At 41.2% G+C, this 26,851-nt stretch overlaps 1 protein-coding gene across 6 annotated transcripts in view; it reads right to left on the bottom strand.

Moving 5' to 3' along the window:
* dst (dystonin) overlaps nucleotides 1–26,851 on the bottom strand; it is a 103,827-nt gene that overhangs the window by 5,324 nt on the left and 71,652 nt on the right. For 4 of the 6 annotated variants that reach the window (XM_034151831.1, XM_034151833.1, XM_034151832.1 and 1 more), the window contains 38 exons: nucleotides 20,975–21,136; nucleotides 20,609–20,779; nucleotides 20,158–20,324; nucleotides 19,112–19,271; nucleotides 18,585–18,911; nucleotides 18,352–18,436; nucleotides 17,334–17,575; nucleotides 17,020–17,226; nucleotides 16,751–16,870; nucleotides 16,517–16,624; nucleotides 16,195–16,413; nucleotides 15,908–16,111; nucleotides 15,426–15,657; nucleotides 14,729–14,955; nucleotides 14,000–14,122; nucleotides 13,786–13,887; nucleotides 13,100–13,201; nucleotides 12,633–12,806; nucleotides 11,846–12,001; nucleotides 11,466–11,663; nucleotides 10,690–10,818; nucleotides 9,886–10,056; nucleotides 8,675–8,830; nucleotides 7,911–8,117; nucleotides 6,977–7,096; nucleotides 6,212–6,381; nucleotides 5,961–6,120; nucleotides 4,848–5,042; nucleotides 4,642–4,770; nucleotides 3,873–4,016; nucleotides 3,538–3,726; nucleotides 3,290–3,419; nucleotides 2,939–3,102; nucleotides 2,476–2,638; nucleotides 2,238–2,392; nucleotides 2,066–2,140; nucleotides 1,878–1,895; nucleotides 1,033–1,149 (listed from right to left, as the gene is read on the bottom strand). In XM_034151831.1, the coding sequence (XP_034007722.1) occupies nucleotides 1,033–1,149; nucleotides 1,878–1,895; nucleotides 2,066–2,140; nucleotides 2,238–2,392; nucleotides 2,476–2,638; nucleotides 2,939–3,102; nucleotides 3,290–3,419; nucleotides 3,538–3,726; nucleotides 3,873–4,016; nucleotides 4,642–4,770; nucleotides 4,848–5,042; nucleotides 5,961–6,120; nucleotides 6,212–6,381; nucleotides 6,977–7,096; nucleotides 7,911–8,117; nucleotides 8,675–8,830; nucleotides 9,886–10,056; nucleotides 10,690–10,818; nucleotides 11,466–11,663; nucleotides 11,846–12,001; nucleotides 12,633–12,806; nucleotides 13,100–13,201; nucleotides 13,786–13,887; nucleotides 14,000–14,122; nucleotides 14,729–14,955; nucleotides 15,426–15,657; nucleotides 15,908–16,111; nucleotides 16,195–16,413; nucleotides 16,517–16,624; nucleotides 16,751–16,870; nucleotides 17,020–17,226; nucleotides 17,334–17,575; nucleotides 18,352–18,436; nucleotides 18,585–18,911; nucleotides 19,112–19,271; nucleotides 20,158–20,324; nucleotides 20,609–20,779; nucleotides 20,975–21,136 (6,078 nt within the window). The remainder of the gene's footprint in view (nucleotides 1–1,032; nucleotides 1,150–1,877; nucleotides 1,896–2,065; nucleotides 2,141–2,237; nucleotides 2,393–2,475; nucleotides 2,639–2,938; nucleotides 3,103–3,289; nucleotides 3,420–3,537; nucleotides 3,727–3,872; nucleotides 4,017–4,641; nucleotides 4,771–4,847; nucleotides 5,043–5,960; nucleotides 6,121–6,211; nucleotides 6,382–6,976; nucleotides 7,097–7,910; nucleotides 8,118–8,674; nucleotides 8,831–9,885; nucleotides 10,057–10,689; nucleotides 10,819–11,465; nucleotides 11,664–11,845; nucleotides 12,002–12,632; nucleotides 12,807–13,099; nucleotides 13,202–13,785; nucleotides 13,888–13,999; nucleotides 14,123–14,728; nucleotides 14,956–15,425; nucleotides 15,658–15,907; nucleotides 16,112–16,194; nucleotides 16,414–16,516; nucleotides 16,625–16,750; nucleotides 16,871–17,019; nucleotides 17,227–17,333; nucleotides 17,576–18,351; nucleotides 18,437–18,584; nucleotides 18,912–19,111; nucleotides 19,272–20,157; nucleotides 20,325–20,608; nucleotides 20,780–20,974; nucleotides 21,137–26,851) is intronic. The other 2 variants (XM_034151830.1, XM_034151835.1) reach the window with 1 other exon arrangement.

Raw genomic sequence — 26,851 nt, 5'->3', positions numbered from 1 at the left:
TATTTACATGTTTTTTGTGAAGTTTAGGGGACTGATATTTTACTATTGCATCATATGATTATTTATTCTATGAAATAGTAGACTCAGGCTAGTATCAGTCAGGCTCTACACTGTTATCTGTCACAGATTATATCTTATTGAATGTTAGCTTATGCAGTGTATTGACATGCTGCATAGTAAATACAACTCAAAACACTTAACTGATACATTTTAAATGTCAACCCAAAGCCTATTACCTAAAAAATAAAGAAGGTTATTATCAAATAATTGTTCTTCCTCAAGCGGTCTTGGGTTCCCATAAATACAGCAGTGGAATATATTAATTTTAAAATGAATGTGTGGCTTTATTTTCCAACATGTGTGGTTTTAATCAGTGTATGGCTTCAGTTTGCTGCCTGAACTGCAGGTCGAGCCTGTGAAGAAAACATTAACTGAAGGCACATTATTTCACCAGCAGGAGGCACTAGAGAATAATAATTTGCCTTCATCATAACAACCACGAATAGCAAACATAAGAACAGGTGAGCATGTGATGGATGCGAATGGTTTGAGGTTTATGAGATGACACACAGAAGTCAGCCAGTTGGATGTGACCATGAGCATTAGCACAAAGACATCATTCACAATCACAGCTGCATGCTTTCTGTCAAAAACAATTCCACACCATGATCAAGCAGACAAACAGCAAACTCCCGCAATCCAGCACTTTCTAAGACTACGAATCAAAAGCTCAGGATGCACTGATAAGGATGCGGATCCAATGCAGCTAGCTCCAATGACACAACGGGATAAACATGACGAATGGTTTCAAATAATTTCCGTCTAATAATCCATCACAGAGACACGCAGACATGACCAAACACTGATGACGCTCCGCTAAGTGCCTATTAACTCATGAAGTCTCTTCAACTGGTAAAAACGTTTTATGATTTGTATAATGATTTAATGCCACTGGTGATTCAAGTGATCAAAATGTGATGATGATCTGGAGAAAAACGAGGCACAAGACATATTTTAAGAATAACCATTTACCAGAATACAGCTTTCCAAAACTGCAACAGGTAGGTGGGGGGTAAGATTTTGATTTTCCCTGTTTGCTAATGTCTCGTCGCCGAGTAAGGAGTCATGTAAGCATTGGACCTGACCAAACTGTCAAAAGAGTTATTATAATTAATTGTTGTGTGACACATCAATACAAACTACTTTATAAAGCAACACGAATGCCCCTCTTACTAACACCTCCCATTATTCATCTTAATCCAAATAAGCTTCAGCAAGCATAGGATCACATGAGTTTGAAACTGCAACATGCAATTTGTCAACACATAGTAACTCAGTCGGTAAAATGAAAAGCAATATATTCATTGAAATCATCATCGTAACCTGACTATGTAAATAGTTCATTTTATATCATTCACAACAGTGTGAGTGTAACACAAAAATATGTCAGCCATGTTTGTAAATCATTCCCATGATACTGAAGAGCCCAAGGCAAGCACACAGAAAGCATTATTGTCCAAGCTGCCCAGCAGATGAGTTTATGCCCGTGGACTTATAAAAGATAAGGCCTGAAATGGTATTGGCTTGTTATATTGTTTATCTGAAACTCAAAAGCAGATACTGTGTATCAATAAATAATACAAATATATGTTCTGACGTAAGACTGAAAATGCATCTTAGGCCAATGATCCTCGTGGATTACATCAGACGGCCATAGATCTTTAACTCTACTTCTGAGTTTCATTCTGTAAACATTAGCCAGGACTCTGGGCAGAGAGGGTTCATTAGAAAGCAAACATGGTAAATGAAAAAAGACGTAAGGCTTGATAAGGCACAGAATAGAGGGGTACAAAACACAAGAGGACTTTCATATGTACCTGGTTTCCAAGGTAGAACTGGGGATGTGAGGAACAATAAAAAATATAAGAACTGTTAGTTTTTATGACATATTGGCACTTCTTGAAGAACTTACCTGCTAGTATTCAAAACATTTTAAGGCAGTGTGTGTGTGTTTATTGGAACATCTGCTAATAATACTTTTTTTTTTTTTTTTAAATCTGCTTACCCGATATTTGTTGGCACCAATTTGCTCCACTTGGAATCGTTTTGTACATTTACACTTTGCCACTTGTCTTGTAACCTACAAACAGAGAAAACATTTGATTGAAACACAATTCTTTAGATATAAATATCTAGATATACATTTCAGAAATTCTGGCCATGAGAGATTTTATCACCTCATCTTCAATTTTGTCAGCATCTGTTAGCGGTTTGTAAGCATCCTTGTTGGGATGAAGAGCTGCCACAAACTCATAGTAGTCAATGTATCCGTCACCATCTCTGTCGAATATGTCTGCCACTGCGCTCATCTCCAGACGACTGGTGGGGAATTCTACAGGAGAGCCATGACAGTGTTACAAAATGGGGTGGGGGTACATGCTTTTTTTTATGTGAGTTTGTATGTTGGACACTTACTGGAGGACAGGATGCCCTCTATAAACTCCTGTCGGGTCACTTTGCCATCTTGATCCTTGTCGATGCGGCGGAAGAAGTCCATGACACGAGACTTCTTGTGGTTCATCCAGCGCATGTAGCGCTTCCGCCACACGTCAAAGTCGAAGTTGGCAAATTCCTTCAACTGCACAGAAACAATAAAGGGGGATATGAACACAACTTTTAGAATTTCTTATTTATTTCTTATTGTTGTGATTGGATTTATATATTTTTCAGATTAATTTAGATTTGAAAATATCTTTTGTAAGTGCAAGGTATATATATAACTATTTAGGTACATATACATACAGAATACATGGTTGAAGAACTGTGTAGGAATGGCCATTGTGATTAAATGTTTTGTTTAAGAAATCAATTTGAATGGGCTTTAACTTCCACACTCAATGATAACTCTTGTCTGTGTAAATCTTGAGTGTTTGATTACCTCCTCCAGTCGGTCCAAGGCATCGTTGAGTTTCCTCCTCCTGTCCAAAGCCAGCAGCCACACGTGCTGCCACTTAGTGACCAGCAGGTTGACCCGCGGGTTCTTGGTCTCAATGGGAGGCTGCGTTGCTGACGCATACATCGTCTGTGTGGGAGAGCGTTTTCCTGCAAGTGAAAGACCCTTATAGTGACTTTGATCTAGCCATGTTATGAGCAGGAATAGATAAGCATTGACATCATTCCAGGTGCTAAAATGGACAAGATGAGGATGTGGAGTCACCCTGCAGTGACTAAACAACAGGGCCAGATGGCTCAGGTCACGCTCTCTGAGGGGCATTTATAGGGTACATACTTCCAGTTCTTCCTTTGTCAAGCACAGGGATGTGAGACTGGACAGGGGGCTCCACAGCAGCCTTCCTTTTGTGTGTCTTGGTGATTTTGTCAACATCTGGTTGCTTCCTGGTCATTTCCTCCATGAATGCCTGCAGGGAAAAGCAACAAGTATGGTTCCAGTAAATGTACACTTACAGTCAATAACAACAATCAAGTCGTTTTACTAAATAACAACGCCAGTTCTGTTTATCTACAGCTTTTCTTTACCTGGTGTTCTGCTATGAGGCCTTTGACCTCCTCCAGCTCCTGTGGCAGCAGCTCCTTGTCCTTATCGTTGAGGTTGGTCTCGGCCCACTGGAGCCAGGTCAGCAGATTCTCCAGCAGCTCCTGAGTGGCTAACAGCTCAGAGAGAGCCGTAGCCAGCCGGTGCTGGTGCTGCCGCGCCCACGCCTGCACCTGTAACAGTAACATTAAACACATTATTCACACTAAATAGAGATACAGCAATTCCTTTCGTGTGATGAGGCATTACATTTAGTGATTTGTGTGAGGAAAGGCTGCAGGAAGTTATACGATAGGCATGTATGCAGCTGTGCACTGACCTCTTCAAGACGAGCTTTAATGATGGTGTTCCAGTGTTTGATGGTTGTGATAGAGTCTGGATGGCAGATGATCAGAATAGCTTCCCCCAGACTGGTTGCTTTATTTAGAGCCACTCGTTTCTCCTCAAGTTTCTTGATGAACTCCTTCAAAATAGCAAATGGGTACAAGATTAGATTTCTATCTGGATTCTCTTTGGCAAACTTAAAAGGAAGCACTGCTCATTATGTTTTTATTGTTGGAGATAATAGTGACTTCCTCAGGGAGGTTGTTCCAGAGTGGAGGGCCCTAAAAGATAAGGTCACATTTGGTGCTCAGCACAGATAGCTGTCAGAGCCTATTTATCTACAATGCTGAATTGTGGGAATGAAATATAACATGACATCTACTAAAAAACTGTTTATTCAAGCAACCTTCTACTTATTTACACAAATAGTTAACTTATCACCGCAATAAACCGTATTTAATTTCGTCTTAATGTGCATTATTTAATTTCATATTCTGTTCTTGTACATATCATATTCTATTTACATGTATACAGACTTCTTGCACAATTTTTTATTTGTATTTTATTATATATGCTGCATTGTTGGAGGAGCTCAGGTCAGAAGAATTTCATTGCCATTTCTACACTGTAGCTTATGTGCATATGACAATAAAACCTTTGAATCTTGATAAACTCAAAATGTGCCAGCATGTGAACGGTATTAATTAATTTAGTCATAAAAAGTTTAGTTTGAGAGGGAAAAATAGAAATATTTGCATGCTTGCCTTGTGTTGTCCGATAAGCGTCTGTAGCGCCTCCTCGTCATCAGGCAGGCTGCCATGGAAACGCAGACTCTGCTCGGCCTCGGCCAGCCACTCCAGTAGGATGTGAACGGTGGAGTGAAACTCCTCAGCCTGCGGCGAGAGGACACACATCAGCCAGCTCTCAGACACACTCTACCTTCTATGTACCAACAGTAGCTCCACAGTACCTGGCACAGCGCCTGCTCCAGCCGCGCCTGCTTGGACACCGACAGGCTGCACACCGTCTCCCAGCGGGTGCTCAGCTCCTGCATCTGCACCTTCACCCAGGACGAGTCATCGTGGCTGATGTCCGTCAGATCCCTGGCTGAACGTTTGAGGGCCTGAACGCTGACCGTCCTCTTTCCCAACTCCTTCTGGAATACCTGCAGCGACCAATCAGAGAAGGACACAGTCAAACTACATGAACCCATATACAACATACAGTATATACAAGTTTAATGTTTGTGTATTTAAAGCTCTATATATACAGTCTACGCATTCAAGCAAGTTTATGTTTTTACACTTTTTACTGTAATAACAGTTGCTTTTCAAAGTTTCAATATTAAGTCACGTATAACATACAAAGAAAAGGAAACTGAACTGTGAGGACATAAATATCAAAATATCCCAACACAAAATGTAGATCTTTGTCATCCAGCATTAAACAAATGCATGATCCACACAATGGAGAAGAGAAGATATAGGCATAATTAAAGTACATTAGAGTGGTTAGACTCATTAAATCAAACTCAAATAAATCAGTTTTTCTGGAACAGCAACAAACAACCACCCGTTAGCATGGACCAAAAAAGGTCCCCATGTCTTATTCAATTTGGCAAGAGAACAATTAAGAGTACACCTAATCTTTTACACTTTAACAAAGTAAAGAACATACAGTATATGATCCATAAGTAATGAGAGGGGAGTAAAAGTGCTTCTCGCTATTTATTATTTAAATAAAAAAGTCCAGAGGGAATTTGTGCTAATGGATTACAAAAATCAAATTCAAAAGTTCACAGATGTTAGTGCATTAGAAAGTACTTCCATTGCCGATGTAGTCGAGTTATAACTTGTTCTTTATACTAAACTTCAAAGAACAAGGACTTTGAATGGATAGGCATTACAATGCTAGCTCGTTTGTGATGTAAATATGAGTCAAACCCTGGTGTGGTTTAAGTGCTCTTTATTTTCTATTGTGATAATAAACTATGAGTGATAAAAGGAAAGGGTGGGGTCAGTCCAGCAGCGAAAACTTTTATGCTTCTGAAGTTTGCGTTGATGTGGTCTGCTGTTGTTCCTACCTTGTGGGTGTCTATCAGGTTGAGGACCAGGTCTATGTCTCCGTGTACGGGCTGGTCCTCAGCCAGCTGAGGCTCCACCCTGTACAGCCAGTCAATGAGAGCCTGGAGAGCGTCTGTAAACTGTCCCGAGAACAACAGGGCCTCCTCAAGCTTGTTTTGTCTGCGAGAGAGCACAGATCAATTACAGTGAATGAAGAATCTCTTATAGTCTCAATTGTTATTAAAACATATGCAGGAAAATGATTTCTTACCTTTCTACTGACTTGCCACAAACAGTGTCCCATTTGTCCCTCAGCTCACTCAGCATGTCGTCCAGCTTCTGGTTGTCATCTTGCAGGGAGGTCTTGTCTTTCAGGGCCCGTCCTGTCCGAGTGGTGGTGTCGTACACTGAGTGTTTGCTGCCAACAGCTTTTTGGAACTCCTGTGTATGAGAAATACTGTCATCAAAACACTGCTACCTCCAAAACAATAATTAAAAGGGTTTTAAATGAAAAAGCTGTGAAGTGAAAAGTCAAGTTCACTGGATTGTTTTAAATGTCATGCTTTAGATGTGCTGGGTTACAGTGAACCTTCTCAGCTTTTTCTTCCCTCTACTGTAGGCATGCCAGACAGTATCCTAATCTGTGTGTGTTGTAAGATTAAGGAGACAGTATTCTGTGAGGGGAAACCCAAAAAGGGGTCAAAAATTAAGAGTCACTGGGATTAAGAGTATCCAAAAGCATTTGTTCCATCCAGGGATTATGTAGGATTAGCACAATATCCCCGCATAACACTGCAGAGAGAACAAGAGAGGAGTGGGTGGGGTATAACACGGGTGAATGCACGACTGATGCTTTTTGTGGATACTGTAATTCCAATAAATATTTTTTGCAGTTAGAATTGCTGCTTCCAACTCCCACATACTCATACTGTCTAATTATTCTGACTTGTGTCTGTTAAATGAATGAAATTCTATCGTCAAAGGGGCCTGGTTATTTTATCTGTAACTAAATCATCATAAAACAATGCTTTGTCACCTTGTGCTGCGCCAGCTGCGTCTTAATTTTGTCTGGATCGTTTGCAATTTCCACTTCTGAGTCCAAAGTCTTCTCTGATTCGTCGAGCCACTCCATCAGTTTATTCCACGTCTCATGGAACTAAAGAAACAAACAAGGCATTTAAAAAAAGGTATGATGTCAATTGATTTATGGCAGTGTTCTGTTCAAACAGGAAAGGCTCACATTAATAAAACACTGTAATAGGCTCCAGCCAGAAAATGATCAGGTTTGATATAGTATTTCCAGAACTTTCCAATAACAATGAAACATATCGTCATAGCAGTGAAACAAAGCCAGAGATGGCAAAAGTACACACATCCTTTACTCAAGTAGAAGTACAGATACTCGTGTTTAAAAATACTCTGGTAAAAGTACTGACTAAACTTCTTTACTCAAGTAAAAGTAAAGAAGTATGGGCTTCCAAATGTACTTAAGTAAAAAGTACTCATAACTACCATCTGTTTTAAAGAGTAACTGACCTCTAATAATAATAATATTAATAGAACAATAATGTCATTGTTAGCTAATGAATGTTTCGATGCTGAACAACGGCAAAATGACAACGTTTTCATTGGTCCCTCTTCTTTAGAGAAGACCAGGAAATGATGGATACACGGATCGTGTTAAACTCAATAGGCACGCAATGACTCTAAATTATAATGATCACTCCACCAAACACAGATTACGAGTAACGAGCCTGTTTTGAAAATGTAAGAAGTAGAAAGTACAGGTATTTGTGTTCAAAATGTAAGAAGTAAAAGTAAAAAGTCATCAGAAAAATAAGTAGTGGAGTAAAGTACTGATACCAGAAACATTTACTTAAGTACAGTAACGAAGTATTTGTACTCCACTACTTCCCACCTCTGAAGAAAGCTGATTTCAAACCCCTGAATGAATACACCCAGAACAGTACCTGTTTGGCCCTCTTCCTGGCGTCGTCCAGCAGGCGGCCTCGCTCCACAGACCGCTGCACCAGCTTCTCCCAGCGGCCCTGCACGCTCAGCAGCAGGTTCTTGATCAGCACCACATCCTGTTTCTGGCTGAAGTACTTCAGGTGTGTTCCTGTCTTGTCCAGTTCAATGATGTGTTCCCTGTGGGAGTTCACCTCTGTCACAAACATCTGCACGGCACACAGAGGAGAGAGGGGGTTAGTTCAGGTGTTATAATACCAAAAGAGGAAACAGGCTTTTTTAATTGACAGCAGAGTTATTGATCGGCTGATGAGCTTTGTTCTGAATGAACAAACAGTGTGGAGTCATTACATTGATGTTGGCTTGATGACAAGGACAATTAAACTGCCCTTTTCTATATGACACTGATATTATGTATATATAATATCCTGCTTTATATTTTGTAACTGAACATTTATAATTCAACATGTATATTTTCTACTTTTTTTAATCGCTATTTTATTGCTATTGAGATGACATTTTGAAATGTTTATTTATAGTCTTTTAATTGTTATTGTACAATGCCATGTCTTTTAATGCTGCTGCAACACAAACATGTCCCAACTTGGGATCAATGAAGTACTTCTTATCTTATCTTATATAGCGTCTGGATTAAAGCATGGAACTGCATAAAAATGTGTCCACTTAGAATCAAAGCAATCATTTCATAATTATACATATGTAATAATTCAAGGCTGTGAAACCCTCCTCTCTGCACAAGCAATACCTTATGCTCATCAATCTGAAACATGATGGTGTCCATGATGAGGGAGGCGGGGGAAACCATGTTCAGTGTCTGCTCTGCCTGGGTGAGCCAGTTGATGAAGTCTTGCAGAGAGTTATGGAAATCCGTGGCCAGCGTCAAGGCTTCCTCTAGTTTCACCTGCAGAAACAACACATCGTCAGGATTTATGCACAGACATGGAAACAATCCTGTCGTCTGGTCGTACTAATATCATCCATATCCTGCTGCTGAAAACAAACCGCTTGGTTGCCATAACACTAGATCAAAAAGGAGTGGAAAAAAACTATTACACTTCAATTGTGCCGAACATGACCTCTAATTACACAGAGGAAGTTAACATCTCTGGAGAGGCTGGTGGTGGAGCAGGAGGGGAATGACGAGCTTTTAATTCAATGAGGGAAACATCCATTTGTTACAGCCAAGACCACTGGCACAGGCTGTAAATGGTAATGACATTACGAACCTGCAGAGAGTTATTGGTAATAATGCTTCATAAAGCACGAGAGAGGTTAATAGACCCTACTTATGCTATTATTTGAATAAACTATTTTATGCTTGGCAAACGTGTTTGTGCTCACTAGACTGTGGAAGTCTCACATTGCTGAAGAGAGTGTGGGCCAGCAGCTGCAAGTCTGTGTGGCTCTAAGATTTACCCGACTCTATATTTCTGGGAACAGGACCAAAGTAAATAGGTAGCAAAAGCAAAAATGTTACAGCAAACTTTCAAGCCACCAGAATATAAGGAGCTCCATATCTGGATAGAGAGCGGTAAAGGAGAGAAGCTTATTCTTTAAGCCATTTTAAATGAGGATGTTTATTTATTGTAGCAAAAAAAGGGAATAACATCAATACGATTTCCACAAGAAAAACATAGTGACCGATGACTGTTATTTTTCTTGATTAGCACTATTATTCATTGTTTGCATTTGACAAGTCTTCACTGTAACAGACCACAGTTGTTCCACGCTGACTCAGAGCGCTCTGATCTACAGTGTAACCACATCCTGTGTGTCTGTGCCAGCACGCCATCTTTACACCATTCATTATCAGCACCGGGATTACAGGCTTACAAATACCGAGTCATAGCTCAAGTGTGTGTCAGCGATCTCTCACTGGGGATCTACAGTAGGAATAGTTAAGCTGTCAACAGTGAAGCCCTATTATGTCTTCGCACACAACTCTCCACTGCATACCTTTCTCTCAGCGACCTTCCCCTGCACGGCGTCCCATTTGTCCTTTAGGTTGGCGAGGTCCTGTTCTGTGTTGCTGTCCGGACCCTCGGGTGTTATGGCAAGCAGCTGTTGACCCTTGTTCATCAACTCCTGATACAGATCTTCCTTCACCTCCAAGGCAGAACACAACTCCTGCAAGAAAACATGACATAATGACATGAGGGAAGCCATTGTCAAAGATAATGAATTATAGCTCTTATAGAAATGTATTTATTAGGATAAACCCCTTGAGATGCACCATCTCGTTTTCAAGGGGGTCCCGACAAAAGCACGTACAGTCTGTTAAGTCAAATTCATGAAGTAATACATACAATCATTATCTGCTTCAGTGTTAGATAGAACATCTGAATGGTGTGTAAGTAATTGGTCAATGCACAATATTTATTTCACCTTATATTTTCTAGTACAAAAATGCTGTGAAAATAACACTCTTAGAGGAAAGGTTCCCACAACTAATCCCTTTGTTTTTGGCCCCCTCATTACTGAAGCTCCTTCAGGGGGCGTTTGTTGTGAAAGTGTCTCCTCCATTAAAGAATGAGGAAAACAAAGGAGGGAAAACATTCCTAAATTCATTATAGTCAGACGTGGCTAAATCAATTCGACACGCTTTAAAAGGCTCTTTGTCATCTTCTGCAGGGGGATGCAAGTAGTGTATTTTGCAATGTCATTTAATTTTCACACTTCAGATAAAACACAGAAAAGACATCGCCGTCTCCTTCCAAGCCTGCTATCTGTATGCGGCCTTTCATATTGTTAAACACATACCAGATGGGCGTTAAGCTGCTCCCGGGCCGTGTCTGGTAAGCCTCCCACAGCCTTTGATGCCAACAGCTGACGTTCTGTGTCTTTCAGCCATTGCTGCATATCTTCTATCTCACCATGGAAACCTTGGGCCTACAACACAATACAACCTGAGTCAGGACAAAAGGTGTCACGCACATTCATTGTAAGCATCCCATGGGTGAGAGGAGGATGTCTGAGTTATTAATTCCTCACATTCATTAGCAGTAGTAGTGGGTTTTTGTGGTATTCAGCAGTATAAACTAAGACATTTAATTAAATAAAGCATTTGATAAGAAATTCAATAATTAGAAAGTGTCACTTTTATTTAAAATAAACTGTTAAAATGGTTGAACTTTTAAAGCTCACCGAGTAACAAATAAATAATAATACATATATATTATTTTTTGGCAATTTGGCAACACCTTTCTTTAAAACCTTCTAAACCTGGTCAAGATGAAGTGTTATGTTAAACAACATTCTTAACATTCAAAAGAAAATCCACAACATATTTATGTTTCCCTTATCCCCCCCGACATCAAAGCATGCGGCTAAAGGTCAAAGTTATGAATAGAAACTCCACAGGATAAAAAAAAAAGGAATGAGGAGGGGGCAGAGAGAGGGATCACTCCTCCAAAAACAATTTATGACTTTCACACAACTTCCTTGCTACCCTGGGAGAAAATAATCAATCATGGCTTATTAAACATCGAATAATGACATGAAGGTGATTTAAGTTACAGTGAAAGTATTTTTCATACCTGAAGCAGAGCGCTCTTGAGTTGTAGCTTCCTCTGATCCGTCTTCTCCAGGATTTCTTCCCACCGCTGGTTCAGGTTCTCCAGTTTGCTCTGCAGGCTAGAAGCTTCCTCTCCAGCGCTCGACTCCACCAGGTCTTTACCGGCCTTATTGACCGTCTCGACCGTCGCCTTGTGAGCAGACACATCATTCTGTAGAACCTGTGGAGATAAAACAGCCAGGAAAAATTAGATATTGGGTGGACGGATCTGGAAGACACATTTAAATCTACATGGGTAAAATGTAATGTTGGAACAAACAATAGAGGGCGATACATCCACTGCCTCTTTGATGTTTTTCTGATGCTCATTTACAAATACATAAATTTGCACTTTTGCCGTACATGATGCTTGGCGAGCTCGATCTCCACGGCTTTGGGGTCTCCTCCAGTCTTCCTCTGGTCACTGAGCAGCTCCTCGGTGTGGCTCATCCAGGCCAGCAGCTCGTCCAGTGCGTGCTGGAACTGACCCAGAGCCAGCAGGCCTCCCTCCAGTTTGTGCTGGATTAACAACAGATTCAACCATTAGATATTACAGCGCGTGAAAGCACTGGCATGTAAACATTACAAAGTATTCCATGGATCCATAGTTGAGTCGGATCTCTTAATGTCATACAAATGTCCTTCATAGAGAGTTGCATACTGTATTTAAACAGCGTACAGTATAGGCCTTTTAAATCACTTTTGAAAAAGTATCTTCATACAATGGCTTTCTTATAATATCTTCTAAAATTATACAGTTTAAAAATGTGATTTTGGTTTATTTATTTTTCCTTATGCTTGCCTGGTTATTTAAACTGTTTCTTGTATTTTATAACTGTCTTCTATGTGTAGATTTAAAGCAGTTTGTAACACTGGTTTTGATATTTTGTTTTCAGTCTGGTTTGTTGGTCTGTTTGTCTGAATGTTAGCGGGATAACAAAACAAATACTGGCCTTATTTTAACTAAACCTGTTGGAAGGGTATACCGTAGGCCAAATAAGAACCTATTAAATGTTGAATCCTGAATCCTGGGGCAGGTGCACAAAATCCGCTCTACCATTGCTCATACAATTATTTAAACCGCATATTGCCCCATTGAACATAAAGTGTGTGCATAAAGCTTCCCCTCTACATGTGTCCCTTTCCTGACCTGTCGGCTGATGATCTTCTCGTCGAGGTTGTCCCAGAGCATTTTGAGCTCAGACATTGGCTCCTGGATGGCCAATCGGTCGGCCTCCTCCGTCACCTTCTTCAGCAGGAGACCGGCCTGGTGGTTCAGGCGCTCCATCTCGATCTGCAGCTGGTACGCCTCTCCTTTGAACTCCTGGAACATACAGTGGTACAACCCAATCAGTCAACAGAAATACAAAAGCTTTTTGGACAATACATCCAATGCTCTTTCAAGCATTAAGGACAATGTGACAACTTTATGAAGCAGAGATTTAATACAAACTGGGGAAGGTATGAATCATCCTATTAATACAGCTGTGGTTATAGCAGAGACTCTGTAGCACTGAGTACAGGAGTAAAGTCAGATATAAATACATAAGACATAGCAGAAGGGAATTATAGAAGTAATCTGCTGTTAATTATTTAAACAAAATTACAAGACTTTACCTTGTGCTCTACAATCTGCTGCTTGACAGTTTCCAGGTCTGTGCCGACGGGTGACATTGAATCCAGTTTGCCCTCCAGAATATCCACCCAGTCAAACATACCCTGTGAACAGGGTGGGAAACCATTGTTACTGAGAGAAAACAGCCTTAGTGCACACACAAGGAGTCATGTTTCACATCTAGTGTCATGTTATGCACCAAGTACAATTGGTCTGAAGTAAATAGTATCATAGTAACAAAGTACGCAAACAAACAAAACAATTAGAAAGAAGCTCTTCTCTTGAATACATTTTAAAGGTGTGTTTTCAGTCAAACTGAGGACTTTTTCTTTCAAACCAGGAAAAGAGTTCATACACATGAGAAGAAGTTTGAGCAAAATAAAGCAAAGCGCTGTGGTTGGTGTTTATTGTTTCAAATTGAAAAAGGTCCCTCATAAAATGTATCACTTCATCAAGGGCAATAAAAGAAGGGTTTTACAATCTGGCTGGCTCCTTGTGTGTGTTTAACTCTAAAGTGCATGTACACGTCTCCATTACCAATTCTATAATTAGTCATACAATAAAAACAAATAACAGTAATGAAAAAGTTGTGTGAGTCACATGAAGATTCAGGGTCATTTCAGAAGCCTTACTCTGTATTTGTTCAGAGAATTCTTTAAAAGACACAGTGAAGGAGTGATCATAGTACCTGCAGGCCGTCCTGAAACTGCATGGCAGCCTGCATGGCTTCTTCCAGCCTCTCTACTCTCTCCTTCCAAGTCTTATTCAGATTTTCCCACGCTGAGTTCACCTGGAGAAATGATCGGGTAACTTTACCATAAGCCATGTGTAACCACAGAAAACAGCATAGACGGTTAGAAGAAAAACTCTGTATAAAGCTGCTTTGGAATGTCCTCTAGTACCTCATCAAGACTTTTCTTTATCACAGGTTTATCAGGTTCCCCGCAGGCAGTCATAAGCTCTTCACCCTGTGCTCGAACCACTTCAAGCTCCTCTTGCAGCCCATCGATCTCCTCTTTAAATCCCTGTCGAAACAAGAAGCAGTTGTTAAACCTAAGAAATGCTCCATCACTCTTAATCACCCATTCGTTCATTCATTCAATGATTTAACTCAGGGGTGTCCAAACCTTTTTTTACGGAGGGCCACATACAGAGAAACATACAAAAGGCTGGGCCCCTCAGGTATATTGCCTCATAAGTTAAGTTATAAGTTAACAAATTCAATCAAATGTAGGTCAATTATGCTTGATACTTGAATATGCTTCATCACAGCTTTCCATTTTTTTTGGTGGCAGCTCATTCCTTAAAACAGAAACCTCAGATTGCTTATGATTGCTTATAATAAGGGGAAATAGGAAGAGTTTATTTCAGGCTTGTTATGTAAATCAGTTATTGCGGTTTTTTTAATCAACTAAGATTAGTTTGAAAAAAAATTCAACTTCATTTGGCAACATTTATTTGAAAAGCGGGCTTCTTAAAACATTAATACTGTGTAATATATATATTTAAGAAGCATATTCCATTATACTTTTAGAATTGGCTGCGGGCCAATTCAAAATGGACCACGGGCTGCATTTGGCCCCCGGGCCGTAGTTTGGACACCTCTGATTTAACTCCTAGGATCTGTCTACCTCCACAAACTCCTGCTGCTGTTTGACGACAGAGGGATCGACCCCGGGCTCCTCCAGCTCTCGCAGCAGGTCCTGGCTGTCTTTGATGGTGGCGATGAGAGCGCAGTGGTCGCACCAGAACTTGTCGGCCAGGTCCATCACATCCAGGAGCTTGACCTCCCGCTCCTCCAGTAGAGCCTGGATGTCGCTCCAGAGGAACACCATCTGGTCCAGTTTGTCTTGTACAACTTGTGAGGCAGGAAAGGAATATAGAATAAATGAATGAATGAAATAAAAAATGTGACACTAACAGAATACCACAGATATCAGCATGTATTCCTCGGCTGTGTGCTGGGGAGCACAGCTGAGAGAACACACACATTTAATGAGAAACAGTTTGGTCTCCGTCTATTCCTTTGATTTTTTTATTGCAACTAAAACTAAGAATGGCATTCCCATTAAAGTCACACCTGGAGGAAAGCTTTGTGCAATTCAGTAAACAAAAATGCTGACTCAAAACTCAAGCTAAGATCTTGAGTCAAGGATTTTAACCAAGGAGTTTGCATGTTTTGATTGGAGGAGAATTATAGGTTTGGTCTGCGATTTTGTGCAGTATATCTCAATGTTTTTCCAACTTTTGACCTGTTTATTGTACTATTTGTCTTTGTGGCTCTCACATTCATCCCATGGCCTGTTATGGAGGAAAAAAAATGCATACCTTTGGCAGAGATATCCTTATCTGCTCCTTCAGATCTTGCAATCATCTCCTCGCCACGCTGCTTCAGTGTCTCATAAGAGGGCTGCAGTTTCTCCAAATCCACAGAGACAGCTTTATTTTCCATAATCTGCTCTCTGATCTTCTCCACCTCCACTGAGATGGATGGAGGCTGCCGCAGGCGCTCAGCGATCCGTTCCAGGGATTCCAACATCGGTTCTATTTTATCATGGAACTGGTGGAGGACGAGGAGACGAAATACCTCGGTTTGTTATTAAAACCTTATATTGTAACATCTCTGAAGAAAGCTGGGACAATGTTTAGCTAACATGTTACAGAAATACAATGAATGTACAACAAGACATTATCATAAAACCTATTGGTCAAACTTTGTAACTTTATTATAACATGAAATTGAAAGTACATTTGCTTATCTTATATATAAAAGCAACACAAATATAAGTAATTGAACAACTGCTCCTCACCTGGGTTGATTTGGAGGTGGCTTCATCCAGAGCCGCCGCTCTCTCCTTGACGTCAGCCTTGAGTTTGGTGTAAAGTTTGTCAGTCGCTGTGTACTTCTCTCTGATGGGCACTCCCTCCACCGGGCTAAGTTCAAGAAGCTGAGGTCCTGTCTTATTCATCTTGTCGATGTGGGGCTTATGTTCAGAAATCAGCTCTCTCATTTGCTGGGGAGGATAAACAGGAGACATATTTAGTTTTTTATTTCTCAATCATGTGTGTTGAACTTTTGCTCGTATCGGCTTCTTACCCTGAGCTCCTCTTGCTGCTGCCTGAGCGTTTCATACTCGATGGAGGGTCGAGGCAGCTTGCTGAAGGCGCTGACAGTTTCCTGAAGCCACGGCCACATCTCCTCATAGGTCTCCCAGAACTGACTGGCCAGAGACTGGGCTCGCTCCAGCTGAAGAAGGCGCTCCGAGTTCAGCTGACTGACGATGCCGTACTTCTCCAACAGAGTCTGGGTCCTGGCCTGATTCAAAATCAACAAGAACCTTTAATATCAACCACCTTGAACTGTGTATTAACTAATTATGAACGTCCCACTTCTAAAATAGGAAGTAAAGTGTTTATACCTTCAAGATGTCTTTCTCCTCTGGGTTTTTACTGTTCATGATGGCCTTTCCTGTTTTCACAATATCATCCACTGCATCCTTGTGCCTCATGATGTCCATGGAGAAGATCTGGAAAATCGGTAGAGTGAGTTTGGCTGGACTTCTTTACAAAACAAACCGCTGTGTTTACTGTACTTTGTTCAAATGGAGGCTGTGACTATCCATACACACACATACACAGTTTGATAGACTGACCTTCTGTGCTTGGAGCTGGGCTGTGGTTTGGTCCTGCTCCAGCCTAATCTCGCCCATCGACAGCAACTTACCCTGAGCTTCAGTCAGCCAGGAGAGCTCAGTGTCAGCCGCCTGTTCAAACTAAAAAAACAGAAAAGAGATCTTTATATTTTACAAAGCTGAAAACGAATAGGTCAACATTAAACAAGGACTTATAGAGTTAATAAGGTTACATTCAATTGGAAAAAAATGAGAATGAGAAAAGCTGTTTATTCGTTTCTCTGGTTTACCTGCTGTGACTTGAGTATCTGAGCGTTGATCTGGTCCACCTGCTGGGTGACGGTGTCGCAGACGCCTCTGTACCGCTCATTGTCCTCAGTCACCAGCTTGTTCAGAGCCTCTCGGGTGTGCCAGGGGATCAGATCCAGTAGAGAGCTGCTCAACTCATTCACCTTGTCCATCACAGGTTTCTGGTCTTTGCTCTCATTCAACAAGGCCTGGATAAGATTACATGACATAAAAAAGCACCAACTTTAGCATAGTGAACAGAAGCTTACTGAGTAATGACAGTGTTTTCTCTTAATTATATTGTAGAAACTCCTACCTTCTGCCTTATTTGTGCATGAAGGAGCTGCTCGCCCACGGGCTCCTCATCAGCAAAAGCGCTGACCTCAGCCTCTACCTTCTCCAGCCAGGAGCTCAAGTCCTCATGGGTGTTCTGCAGCTTAGCAGAGAGACTCGAAACACGCTCCAATGTCTTCAAAACGCTGTCACTCATTGAGTTGATCTCAGCATACTTTGTTTTTATTCCATCCAGTTTGCCTTGGATCACCACCACCTCATCACCTATAAATAGAGAGTAAATTATGATATATTAATTCATGGAGTTTTGTATTTCTGCTGTAGTATAGGTAACTACAGTATGCTGTTAGTTTTGCAGAACATAGAGCGGTAGCAATGAGAGTCAGATAAGCAGTATTACTCATAAATGTAGTCAGTGCCGTACAATTTAAATGCAAAAATGACTGACTGATAGCAAATAGTTTGACATTTTTGGAAGAAATGATTAGGCATTTTCACTTTGGAGTTACAATGCAGTTACTGCACTGTAACTTTTATCCATGTATTTTTTCTTTTAATGTTTATTTTATTATCTTTTCTTTTTAATGACTGATTTTAAATGCCATTTTCTAAATGTCATTCATTTTTTGTAAAGCACTTTGAATAGCCTTGTGTTGAAAGGTGCTATATAAATAAACTTGCCTTGCCTTGCCTTGCCTTGGATTGATACTGCACACATATCTGACTGGTTTGCACTGTACATGCTGGAGCCAGCACTCGTTAGCTTAGCTTAGCATAGAGGCGGGGAAAAGCTAGTCTGGCTCTGTTTAAAGGTGGCCAAATAGGCACAGTAATTTCCCCAAGAAAGTTATTAACTTGCACAAATAGGAAACTGCCCGTTCTTTCTGAAAATTAGATTATAGATTATAATATATTTCAGACATTCAGAACTCTGGCCAATACTTTTTTAATACACATCATAAGATGTCTGAGAGCGGTTCAACAGTGGACAGAGACACAATTGTTTGAACTGTGATAGGGAGTCATAAAGTCAAACATGCCTGTGGTTTGCTTCAGAAGCTCCATCCCGTTAGCAATGGCTTGGTCAACATTCTTCTTCCTCAACTCAATATCACTTTGTAGGCCCTAAAAAAGGAAAACACAACCTTAAGAATTCATTGAGAGAGAAAATAAATGTTCCACTGTAAGCAATGATAACACACAAACAATAAAGTGATTGATGCAACTTAAATGAAAGGAGTACAAAGTGCGTGGCCTGGAGAGGAGTGTATACCCGTTGTTCTGCCAGCTGCTTTTCAAGAACATCTACTTTGTAGTCCTCCGCGGACACTTCGCTCAGCCTCCCGTGCGCCTCATTCAGCCAGTTCATGAGAGCCACCTCGTCCTCTCCGAACACCTGGGCGTTGGCCAGAGCCTGCTGCAGCATCTCAGCCCTCCTCCTGCATCGCTCCTGGAGCTCTATGTAACCGGACTGAGTGGAGTCCAGTTTGGACTGAACAAACTCCTTTTCGTCCACTGAGCTAACAGCTTTGAGCATCTGACCCAGACTGACGGCATGTAACAGGTCTTTACTGTGATTCATAATCTCCTCCTCTAAGGCCTAACCACAGGGGATGGGAAACAAACCAAAGAAATATGACACAAACAGAAAAAACAAAAGAGGTAAACTGAAATTATATAAAAAACAGAATGGGTAATAATGAAATGCACCAACGTGCAAAATGAAGGAAATTAAATTCAGCTGAACAAAACCAACTGTATGATAAAAACAAACAGCAATGATGAAAATGATGATATTACCTTATGCTGGGATATTTGGTCTTCCAGCCTAGACGTCTCAGTGCCGATGGGTTCGGAGTTGGCTAGGTGTTTCTCTGTAGCCGCCAGCCACTCGCTCAGGGGCTCCAGCGTCTCGTGGAACTGCTGAGTGACCACTAAGATGCTCTCCAGTTGCTTTTGCCTGAAGCATTTATGAAAACAGTAACAGCAATGAATCATGAGCAAAGGAAAGTCATGTACAGAGTGACAGGCAAGTTTATTCCATTATTAGTTAATGAAGAAATGTTATCTACATATGAATAACGTTTAAGAGCCATGTTCTGAACTGAGAGAAAGGTAAGGTAGGTCTACTTTTAGTTGGAGTTTCACATACTTTTAAATATACCCAGATTTAAACGAAGGCAAAACTCAGGTTAATAAAAGGGCAAGACTTTACTATTTATTTGAGGTTGTTTCATTAGCAACCTTTGCTGTAATAGTTTGACATTTCTGGAAATAAATGTTTTTTGAATTTTCTTGCAGAGAGTTGTTCAAGAAAATAAATATCACTTCCATTTATACAGGCTACATTCTACAGAGGCAAAAGTTGACACCAGCAGCCAGCTAGCTTAGCTTAGCACAAAGCCGGAAAACAGGGGAACAGTTACCTTGGGTCTCTTAAGGGAAATAAGATCCCTGTACCATAAACAGCATTGGATGATTAGCAGGATTTAGAGGCGCTAATATACAGCCTTTGTTTGGACAGAGTAAGGCTAACCCTTTAATCTGTTTCTAAGCTATTAGTTTCATATTTATAGCACAAAATAAAGAGTGATATCGATCCTCCCGTCTAATCCTTGGCAAAAAGGCAATAATTACATTTCCCAAATGTTTCATTTGTTTTTGCTTCATTAGGGGAAAAGTGAAGCTGCATTTTGGTGTGTCAATCTTTGTACATTTTGAATATTCCCAGATCCAAATCCAGGCAAAACCACAAATTAAATTAGGTGGAAGCATTACAAGGTGTTAAGTCCTTCATTAGCAACATTTAACTGCAAATTAAACGGTTACATGTGTTTTATACAGACCTGTTTTCAGCCTTCTTGAGCAGACTGTCCCACCGCTGTGCAAGGCATTCAATCTCCTTTCCAACCTTTTCTTTATCCACAGACTCTGCCAGTTGTGCAACCTTCTCTCCCTCTTTCTTTATCAGCTCCACTGTTGGTTTTCTGTCATCCAGCAGTCTCTGTAGGAGCTGTCAAAGGGAAACAAAGGAGGACAGTTATTGGGTGCCTTTAACTAGCTCTGGCATTGCTTGGTGGTGAAAAACAGTAAATCTAACGGGCACAGATTAAGTGTCCATTAAACCAACAGCTTTGTTTACCACACTTTTGTTCAACAATGGGTGTCAATTAAATGAGATGGATGGCAGAGTCATAATGCTGTGTGGATTTTCTGGTGTTGAAGTGGAACGATTAAACAGAAGTGTAACTGTGGTTTTATGGCTTTATGCATTTGTACCGCGTAATACCAGCTTACTTTCTGCTCTTGTATCTGTGCCTTGACCACTTTGAATTCTGCAGATGGAGGTTTCTGATTGGCTATAAGCTCTTCTGTGTCGGTTAACCAGCTGAGCAGTGATTCCAGGGCATCCTGGAACCTCCCACAATGCAGCAGGGCTTCATGCAGCTGGGCTGAACGTTCAGCGATCTGCAGACCACATGGTAAATAAAGATTACACCTTTGTTAAAGCCGACTGAAAACTGCACCTAGTAACTCAAAGGATAAGACTACAACAAAAACAGATGACTCATTACATTGACAATATCTCTCTATAGTTTCACTAATGACCACTTTTCAAAAGCAAAGAACAACCAGTCAAACCGGTTGTATTAAACAAATAACCTTTTTATTGAGGGTATTCCACTTTGTGCTGACTCCATCCAGGTCATCCTCAAGCTTCTTGGTGCTCGTGCCTTTAGCAGCGTTTTGTATCAGGCTGTGGCCGAGAGAGCTGATGTCCTGAAGCTGCGTCTGCAACGGATCAATGTCGTCTTTCTGGAAAGCCTAAAGACAAATGGAACAAATACGAATAAATATGTTATAAGCACTCAAATTACGAGGCGTTTAGTCTTACTTGGAGGTTCATGGAAATGACTGGATTACTGTTCCAGTTTCAAAGCACGGAGAACTAATGACACATTAGTTTTACTTGATTTTCAGAACGAGACCAATTAAATAGCTGATTCTTTCAATGAACAGAAAGATGACTTTGATCTTGATATTATAGGGGGAAAAAAGTTCAATTGACACCAGGAATTCAGGTTTGTTGTTAAAAATCCAGCTGACATAAACAACTCTCTAAACCAGTCAGCAGCTTCTAGAAAAGGAGAGTTAACAAGTAAAGGCACGGCTGTGCACAATCCCATTGATAGGCTGCAAGGGTAAAGTAGTAAGGAGGAGATATAAGTTAAAAGTGAAAGGTGTAAATAGAGTATATATGTAGATATCTTATTATTTTTATCTTGACCCATTTTTATTATAATGGAATCCATCTGCATAATTTATTTGTTTGCTTTCTGCAGGAAGTACATTTTCCCTGTGAACAATCAATTCAGACCTTGTCTTGAACTTTTGTAATTTAAAACCTATTTTACTAATCATGTTATCAGATATAAGAAAAAGTTATAGCTAGCACCCGGGAAAACACCATCAAAGAAGCAACAAATCTAGTAAAACATGTGTAACCAGCTAATGAACAAAGAAATGAAGGGTATCTTTGGGCACCTGTGGGGAGAAAAAACCCATAGGGTTCATTTCAGGACAAGCAGCGATGGCATTCAGTAAGGCCTCTATCTCCTGCTCCCCTGCGTGCTGGAACGTCTGTAAACCTTTAGGCAGACAGGCCTCGACTGATTGCAGAAACTCCTCCAGGTCCTCCATGTTGTACTTGGACGCTCCTTGCTCAACGGTACATGGTTTTGCCTGCTGGCGGCTCTCTACGGGTAGAGTTACAGAGTTTCCGTGCGTCTCAGGCTGTGTCACCACCACACTGACCAACTCACAGTCCTCCTGAGGTGACACATCCTCCAACAACTCAGCAGTGGACAGCTCATCATAGTCTGTTAAAGTCCTTGAACGCCATCCCGAGCTGTCGTTTTGGGTCCTAGAGCCTGACCCCGAGGATAACCTCCCTGTGGAGTATTTGTATTCTCCATTGCTCAGGGTATCCTTTACATTTAGATCCACCACACCTGATTCTGTTTGTCGCAGCCCCTGCACCAAGCTGCTGCTGTGATAAAGAGACCGATTGTCCCTCACCGGTGAGAAAGGGAACTCCCCCTGCCCCGAGCTCAGCGATCGCCCAGCTCTTAGGTCCCCAGACATGTGCATTGCCTCTGAAGACGAGAGGCTCCTTGTGCCGGGGCCCACTCTTTTGTGGGACCTATGAGCATGTCTCTCCCTTTCCACAGTTGGGCTGTACAGACCCGAGTCCTCTTCAGATGTCAGTGAGCTGGTCATACTCTGCCCTCTCCTGCCATTGATCAACCCCGGCCTGTCCACACTCCCCGAGCACAGGGTCCCACTGCGGCTTGCATACTCCCCCAAGTTAGTTGGGGCAAAAGTCCTCCATGAGCGTCGCTGATGCGGGTGATCCTTCTTCTCTCCTGGACGTGTCTTAGGTAGCACTGTGTCAGTCGCCCTGCTTATGTGCCCATTGAGCTTAACACCATCAAAGACCCCACGTTGGTCGAGGATGGCAGGTTTGCGGGTTCGGAGCTCAAATGAGCTAGAAGCAGAAAGGGCTCCATTTCCACACAAGTTGCTAAAGTCTAACGTGCGTTGAGTGTAAGGTAGGGTGCCCGTGAAGTGCCTGGAGGAAAGGCTGCCCTTAGAGCCCGAGTCGATCTGCTCGTTGAGCCGGACAGTGTCATAAATGGACCTCTGGGGCACATAGCAGTCATCAATGTTCAGGTCCTCCTCCTCCCCCTTCCCCACACAGGAAGGGTTTTGTCTGAGGCAATCTGGTCTGCTCAGCGGTTTGCCCATGCTAACACAATTGTTAATACTCACTATAAAATAAGATTAAGGATGAGGGGAAATCCTTTGAGGTATATCTTGTGCAAAATGTGTAATTTAAAAAGAAGCACAATTTCACTCATTTACAAAAGAAGCAACTGTGTACAAAATGATAACTGTCCCCCTGTTTTCAATGGTTAACAAATAAATATCAAACGTTTCCACTTGTCTTGTTAAACATCACATCTACAGTTGCTTGTGGAGATTTAATTTGAACACAATTAAGTTGATTCAAATAAAGGCTTTAGAAATACAAATAAATCAAACAATATAAAAAATCCCAAACAAATGCTAGGACTGTATAGCAGCTTCATACTCCGTAGGAATACAAATCCAGTCTTTCCACACAGTTACTTATCCCGAGAATATTCCTTTAGGCTCTTCTACGTGCATTGCCAAATCTTAATCCTTATTCCTCTGGTCCAAAGTGCTTCTTTTTCCCTGAAATCCTCACAGCATCCACGAGAGCTTGAGGAAAATCTTCAGTGCAAAGTGAAAAATATCCACAGGCAAATCCAGCAAGGCTCTACGTAAAACTGTGGGCAGTTCTGAAGGGAGCTGGTACTCCTGGATAAACAAAAAAGCCTGCCCTTTCTCCCTCATCGCTCCCTCGCAATGACAGACACCCTCCTGGCAGAGGGTTTCATGCCCCGCCCCCGCTCATTATTCAGACAACATCTGCCACAACTCCATTTGTGCTGAGAGCCGCTCCGGCACATGTTGATTGGTGGACACATGACCCTTTTTTTTTCTCCTCCTTTCCAATTCCCCCTTATGTCAGCATGGCCCGTATGACATCACTTCTAAGCCATCTTCTGCATCCTGACACAATCACGCACTTTTCTTTCAGTGAATGAGGGAATGGGGAGGGGAAGTGATACGCACCAGATTTCTTCTACTTAAAAAAAAAAAAAAAAAAACCCTAGACCAGCAGGCAGCAGCAGCTCCCACTCTGATGACATCACACTCTTCTGAAATAGATACACATTTTTCCTTTTTTCTCTCTTTGCCCTCTGTTTTCTTCTTGTGGACGGTTGCTGTGGACCCTGCAGATATTGTTAATTACTGTGGAATGCTGAGGGAGGCACAGGTCCCAGGTAATTTAACACCGACAGCTCTGCCAAGTGCATGAAGGCGCTTTTTATGTCCAGTGACCGGGGCAGGAGAAGAAAGGAGAACAGGGGAGATAGTGAAAGGAAGTCATTTTTGTTTCCTGGATTGTCTTCACCATAGCAGATCAGTAAAGAGCTGAACAATCCCAACCGCTTTGTCCAGCTCTGCACGCATGAGAGGAGATGGATAGAGGACACTGGCAGTGATAAATTAGCAGTTAAGATCTGGATCTGAAAAAGGGATGTTCGGTCACTGAAACCTGCATAATTTTTTCATTTGCAGGCATTTGAATGTTAGAACACTAATTATCATTTTTCTCTTTGGGGTCCCTTTGTCCCCAGTGTCCAAAATATATTTGATACTTTCTGAACTTTACAGAAATGATGAACCACAAAAGAGTTTAAAAACAGCAAATACGCTGGAAGCTGGAACAAAAAACGTAGAAATATTCACAACAAAAAATGGCCTCAAAAAACGTAGAAATATTCACAAGAAAAAACGTAGAAATATTCACAACAAAAAATGGCCCCTATTTTTTACAGACAAGTAGATAATACTTTAGGTTAATTCAGGCTGATACATTGTATTAACTAAATAGTCGGCTGATCATCTGAAGATCTAGATGTCGGTTTAATCACTTAGGATGTAGGCCTACTTTGGAAAAAAAGACTAGAACCCTTTCATTATTAAAACGTGCTGCTTTACATCAAAACAACTTAAATTCGACTTGTAGGGCAACTGTCCTTCAGAAGTTTCACGTTTCACTTTCAGAGTGTATCAGTGGCAGTGAGTCAGCGGTACTACATGGTCACGATGACACTTTTTGCCCTCTTTTAGCTTCATTGAATGGGTTAGCTATAGAGTATGATTCAGATGCTAGAAACTCCTTCCCGAACTTGTAAGAGACAATGATGTAATGTCTGAAAGAAGGGACGCCAACCCCCAGGGGTGTTGAGTCACCAGAGCTGCCCTTTAAGGTTCATGTAAAGATATACATTCGCCAGGACTCCCTCAGGCGTGCTCCTGCGAATCTCAAGTGAAAACAAGAGTAAACACATGAAGTCAGGCTCTCTCTTTCAAAACTTGACCTAAAATGGTAACAGCACATAAAAGAGAGGAATCCAAGAGCTGTCTTTCTCTGTTTATTTCTTTCTCAACAGCTGCCAATAAAGTCCACTTACCTACAGAAATAAGAGCCTGATCCGCTGAACATATAACAGAATATGACACATTAATGACCTCATGTTGCAGCTATATAACGAAATAACTAAAGTTCCGATACTGCTCTTGTTTGTATGGGTACGAATTAGTACAATGGGGGTTTTCCACGAGCAGCTGAGGCTGTATATGCCCTCTCAACCCAGCCTGATGACAGGACAAAGAGGGGGTAGAAACATGCACCATGACAATGCTGCTAGCAACTCTTTGAATCAATCACTGCTTTAATAGTTTCCCTGCGAGGCCTAAACCAAATTCCACATAATAAAATAAAACCCCCTACCCCCACGATATTTTAATCCATGTATCTCAACTGGAGGTTTGCATGTAACCCTCCTGCCTAAGTGAAGCACCCCCGTAATTACAAAAAAAAATCCCCTGACCTATATCTTAGCACAAATCTGTGTCATTTGACTACCCACGGCTTTTACATTGTTTTATTGTAATACTTTCTAATGCTACAAATGAAGAAGTGTTTCATAATGTCACCTCTGAATATAGGTTAATCCTCTTTAGGAAAACTCTACAGGAATTTAAAGGCTTTGAAAACATGTTTGCATCTGTCTGTAAAGCTTGCTCATGGCCACCCCTTGTTGTTGTTAACTAAAATGTTAAAGATAACATGGAGTGTCAGAGGAATTAAAAACAGGTCATTAGGACAATTATAAATGGTGTGGTATGTCTGTAATACTAAATATAGCATTACCTAAAAGTACATTTTTATACAAACAGTTGTTGTACAATATGAATTAGCCTAAAGGAATAATCTAGAGCATTTTTGGGTCAATTAAATATGAAGTCTTAACCCAGCAGTAAACAATAAGGTTTTTTATTCGTGGTAACCCAACCATCACCATACTAAGTGGTGTCTATATCCAAATTAACACCAGGCTACTCTAAGCTTAGAGCCCCAGATAATATCAGGCAGTGAGTGTTCAGGCTTAAAACAACAACACTATCAATGTGAAGAGATCAGGACGCAGGCCCAGCTCCTCTAATGGGACCATTGAATCAAGTGACGCCCTGCTGGTGACCACCTGGCGGCGAGGGTCCATCCCTCCTGCCCCATCACTGCACATGGGCTGAGCTCTTTTGTTAACACCAGATGCCCTTAATGAACCGGCAGTCCCCAGAGGATTGCTTTGCATGTAGCCAGTGTGCTGCTCAGAGAAGAGCCTGAGGATAATCTGCCCCAATGCAAGGCTTTTTTGGAAAGATAGCTTCTTAAATATCAAATGTTTCAAATATACTGTATGGGAACCTAGGAGATAATACAGTTTTAAGCCCAGTGATCTTGGTAGAAATAAAAACAACACATGCTTTTTTAAATAACAAAGGGGACATTTGTGAGATTGGTCAGATACTGCTTTT

Source organism: Trematomus bernacchii, unplaced genomic scaffold (genome assembly GCF_902827165.1).
Source record: "Trematomus bernacchii unplaced genomic scaffold, fTreBer1.1, whole genome shotgun sequence".
Taxonomy (NCBI): domain Eukaryota; kingdom Metazoa; phylum Chordata; class Actinopteri; order Perciformes; family Nototheniidae; genus Trematomus; species Trematomus bernacchii.
The sequence above is the reverse complement of the archived record's forward strand: the minus strand, read 5'-3'. Positions and strand labels throughout refer to the sequence as shown.